This window comes from Trifolium pratense, linkage group LG1 (assembly GCF_020283565.1).
Source record: "Trifolium pratense cultivar HEN17-A07 linkage group LG1, ARS_RC_1.1, whole genome shotgun sequence".
Lineage (NCBI taxonomy): Eukaryota > Viridiplantae > Streptophyta > Magnoliopsida > Fabales > Fabaceae > Trifolium > Trifolium pratense.
The window spans coordinates 37,390,902-37,395,916 of NC_060059.1; the positions used below are offsets into that span (position 1 = coordinate 37,390,902).

General features: G+C 36.1%; 1 protein-coding gene across 1 annotated transcript; it reads right to left on the minus strand.

Moving 5' to 3' along the window:
- Positions 1-1,858: 1,858 nt before the first annotated feature.
- Positions 1,859-4,547, minus strand: LOC123899018. The gene is made up of 2 exons (XM_045950077.1): positions 4,283-4,547; positions 1,859-4,154 (listed from the first exon to the last, which is right to left on the minus strand). Exon 2 carries the CDS (start codon positions 3,631-3,633, stop codon positions 2,383-2,385), a length of 1,251 nt encoding a protein of 416 aa, XP_045806033.1. The 5' UTR covers positions 3,634-4,154; positions 4,283-4,547; the 3' UTR covers positions 1,859-2,382.
- Positions 4,548-5,015: the final 468 nt, after the last annotated feature.

Here is a 5,015-nt window from a genome sequence, read left to right on the forward strand (position 1 = left end):
CTTATATGCTTTTCATTATTAAATGGTTGGTTTTATAAAGTATCAGCAAAAAGATGCCTTAAGATTGCTACATAAATATCGAAGGGTCATGATGCATCATTGGTGTTGTCTCTCAAGGTAGGAACAAAGTTCAAACTGTCTGTACTCCTGGCTGTACCAAACTTATGTATACATGATTCTAAGACACTTGAACCATTAACTAATTCTAGTAGTCTTTTAAATTGCCGCGTTAATCACGATAGTCCGTGATTAACTGAACTTATGCGAGTTCTTGAATGTGTATTTCACTGGTAAATTAGTTTTAAGTAAAGATACAGGACAAACTGCAATATGATGATGGGTTTTACTTTTAGATGGCTTAGCCATGAAGCATTGCAGAATTGTGTAGCTAATGTGTAAGATTAAACTCTAGTAGTTGATTGATCAACAAGTCTTCTATATACATCAACATCAGAGAATAAGAGAGCAATGTTAAGATGATATTTTTAATGCAAGTTAGATGCCATGACTATAATGAACCACTTCCAATCTTTGATGTAATTATACATCAAGTAGTTGCTTGATGTGTTTAAACTTAGATAGTGTAGTCCAAGCCAATGTAATGTCCCAAAGAAATACTAATGGTAGAATTGATTGGTTGTTGGTAATGTCTATGACTGATTGGAATGGAAGGAAAAGGGGATTGGGTTCAAGAGGGTATAAAATGAAACCTTTTTTTATAATTATAATGAAAGGACCAATCAGAATGGATAGAAAAATCCAAAGTGTTGTTTATTTCTTATTTTCAACCAAGTTTAGCTCCGTCAAAAAAAAAAAGTACCAAGTTTACTGGTGATTTGCTTAGAATTAGAACACCTTCAAAGATGAAGTGTATGTTCGGAAAATCAGTTTGTTTTGTAGCGGCGCCGTTATTTGTGAAACTTTAAAATGTAGCTTTTGTTAAAATTGTGGTAGTTCACTGTGATTCAGTCAATATAATTTGGAATCTTATACTAACTTAAAATGAGTCTCACAATTTAGCCCATAACATTTTTATTATAAAAAAAAAAATGTATTTTTGTCTTAAAAATGTGTTGCTTATTTGGAATCTGGTATTCTGGTTACTCTAACAGCCATATAATACACTTTTGACTATTGAAGCAGTAACTGGCCAAAACTAGTTCCAACCAGGTCTTTGCTCCACTGATGTAACATCATCTGCTCTGTTACAAAGCCACCATCAATATTCCTTCTTTTCCTTACCTAATAAAGAATCTTCCAAACTTCAATGTGCCTGCAGAAGGATACAGACATGGCTTTAGGAAGTTACAACAAACAATACAAACATGTTTTTTTGTTGACACAATACAAACATGTTGACCATCGATCGATAGCATGTTAAACCCATTTAAATAGTCGTAGAAAACAATCACCGTCTTAAATTTCACGCCTTTTGCTTGATCTTTTAAACATGTTGATCTTTTATATATCTTCATTCAACAATCTGGAAACTTCTTACCGCACGTGTTTATGGGGGCGATATGTTCCAATTAGTCCAAATAATTGAATATAGGCATCAAAAGTTCCCTCCATGATGTCATATTAAATTTCCATGCACATTATTCTTACTTTTGTTTTAAAGCAGTAAATATTTCCTGATAACTGATAAATGAAATCTGAAACAACAGTAAGATATCGCAATATTCATTGATGTCGAAATTTAAAAGTATAACATATATGATCAGAAATTACTTTATTGTCACTAAAAGTGATTTGAACTGAAAGAGACATGTATCTAACAGAACTATATGATGAATAAAGTAGAGAACAAAAATCTAATTCAGATATTGGCCAAATTTGTTGCTACAGAGTTCAACCATAAAACTAAAATCATCAAGGAAATTTCTATAGATCTTGACGTGTTTATTAATATTGAATTTCAATCAATCGTCATGTTCTAAAATTACATACAGAGCAACCCTTCAGCTCTTATACATATCACAGTTCCCCTAGATCCCAGGAACACAATAGTATCCCTGCAAAACTTTTTCCATCATTGGCTGTAAAGCAATTAAAAGTCATTAGAACTTTTACAATCACAAATACAGCCAATATCGGTGCTAAACATACAACAGTGCAACCAATCCCGGGCTTCATACCCTTGGTTGCAGTTAAATATATTGCTGATCCATCCTAGCTCCTCCACATAGCAGAGATAAAACGTTTGAAAGCTTGAAATCAGCATCTGATCCTCGAAGGACTAGAAATCCCCCATTTGGGGCTCTTCTGGTTCGTCATGGCAATATGAACAGAGCAAAGTACGGTGATTATCTCCAGCTAAGAACTAGAAGAACCGGACCCAAGCTTAAGTAAAAGAAAAAAAAAACTTTATCTATTGATGTGTTATTCCTCAAAAGATTGCATAGAAATTTTCTCCAATTGTAGTGGCCAATCTTCTCCAAGTTGCTGTGGATTTAGCTCCATCGCAACTTTAAAATCATGCAAAGATGCCGAGAACGGGTGTCTGTGTTCAGGCACAGGTTCTACCAACTTATTAGTACTATGCACATGTAAATTATTATTTGGCAATATACCATTTATGACCTTCCCCTGAACCCGCTGATTTGTGATAGGGGGCTTCCTCGGCTCTTTTGCAGACCTGGCTACAGCTAAATCAACAGTAGACTTGATCAACCGTTTCAAGTATACATCCAACACACTATTCACCATACTTGCACATTCCGTAGAAACACCACCAAGACCCTGTGCCATTGCAATCTGCTCCATGCGCCTTCTTAACGTATCTGTGTCAGATAGCATACCTCTGTCATAACAACTAACAAAGTCACCTGCACTATTCACAGGCAATGTTTTGCGGGCCCCACCTACACTTGCAGAGCAATAAGGGATCCCAAGTGGTGCTATCAGAGGACTTCTGTTAAAACTGAGTCGGTTTAACTGCTCCACCTCCTCTCCATCTTCCACTGTCGATATTTCAGTCACCCCGTTGACATGCGTTCTTGGTTTTTCGGCTAGTCCCAGAAGAGCATTCTTAGGTAGCTCGGCAACTGTTTGAAGATGTTGTGTTGCTCGCTGATAGTCACATGAAGTAAGAGTTCCATTCTCCATGTCAACCTTGCTACAACTGTCTTCTGTAGCCGTGGATTGATGAGCAACTGAGTCAACTTTCCCATTTGGTCCAAGGGGACTTGGTCTATCTTTAAGCTTTCGATCTCGTATTCCAGACCGTAACTTACGTGGGGACACCGGCAAAACTCCATTTGACCAAACAGAAACTTTGTGATTTGGGGAGTTCGAATTAGCAATACTCCGTTCATGTCCATCTTCCGTAGCAGGAGACAAATTAGTAACATATGCTCCTGACTTTGAAGGACCGGGTGGCTGGACCCGTGGCGGAGTCTTGGCTTGACAGGCATTCTTCAAAATAGACTTTATAAAATGATTGTGCAATGGAAAATTCCCCCTCCCGAGTACTCGAAAACATAACTTATCAAACTCACTCTTGCTCAACTTCTGACTCAAAAACCTATTCAGGTAATAAAAGTACCGTTTTGACTTGTCCGATCCAATCCTCTTTACAATCTGTACTTTCAACTCACCCAAATTGATTCTTGAGCTCTGTCGAGGTTGCATTTCTCAACAAATAGATTCATACACACAATTCAACAAAATCAGAAAACAACCCACCCACCAGTAACCTCAATTTGAGCCAAATTACAGTTACATCTATTTCCAAAGTACACAAAAATTACACAATCACACACCATTGAACATAAATCAAGCTCTACATATCCGAACACCCGATAGAAAAAAAACCAATTTTCAACACGAATAAACTCACCCTTTTGCCCAAAATTCACAAATCAACAAACCAGACAATGCAAAACCAAATCTCAATATCCCCAACTCAAAAAACCTAGAGATCAAACTGCTAAAAAAAACACAAACCCAAAACACTAAATCACTTAAATCAAACCCAATTCAGTAAATTGTATTGTAAATCAAAACCCTAAGTTTGAATTTGAACAACCAAACTAAAGGGTCCGAAACACCAAGCTTGAAGCAAACATTACTACATCACTTGCACCAATCTGAAAAACCTCATTGCTTCGTGAAACCCCAAAAGCTCCAAACTTTGAATAATGAAGAGATCACTGAATTCAACAAAATTGAACAAAACAAAAAAACGTATAAATTAGAAAGTTATCGTTTTTTTGTTTCTGAAAAAAGGGAAAATTTTGAAGAAAATGAAGAAGAAAAAGTGAAGGGTGTAGAAGAATACATTGATTGAACTATGAACAGAGTGAAGTTGAGGAATTTGCACAGAAATCTGGAAATTTTGAGTTTGGTGTGTGCTTCATGTGTAGCTCGATCTCTGCTAAGACAGTGTTCTTCTTCTTCCTCTTTGTTTCTTCTTTTTCTTTTTTCGTTTTAATTTTTTTTTTTTTAATTTTGATTTTTTTTTTATTTATTTATTTACTCTTATCAAAGGTTTTCTCCCTCCTTATTATTGAAAGAATTTCAGTTTTCCCTCTTTTTCTTTCTATATGCCGGTTGTCAAAATTGCCCAAATTTGTCTTAGATTTTAGTGAGTTTTTTATTTTTTATTTTTTTTTATTTTTTTATAATTTGAATATTTTTTTTTCTCAATTGCAAAGATTAATCTATCGAGTGTTATATTGATATATGGTGTGACCATGTGTCGTGTCGTGTCTCCAATACCACTCTCTCCATCACCCACAAATTTAAACCAGGGTCATGGTTCCTTAACTATCTGCAACGACGTCGCTGCAATTCTTCGTTCTTGATGTTCGTGATCTAGCTTTGAGAAGTATCTATTGTTGGTGGCTATTTGGTTTCGGTGGTGTTGCTCCAGGTCATTCTTCCTTAACAATCGGAGACGACGCTACAACTTGCTCTCTTCTCAATTTTTGTGTTGCCCTATTGATCGCGATTCAAGCTCCGACGAGTCTCTGTAGTTGGGAGTTCTTTGATTCCAACGATGATGTATTGTT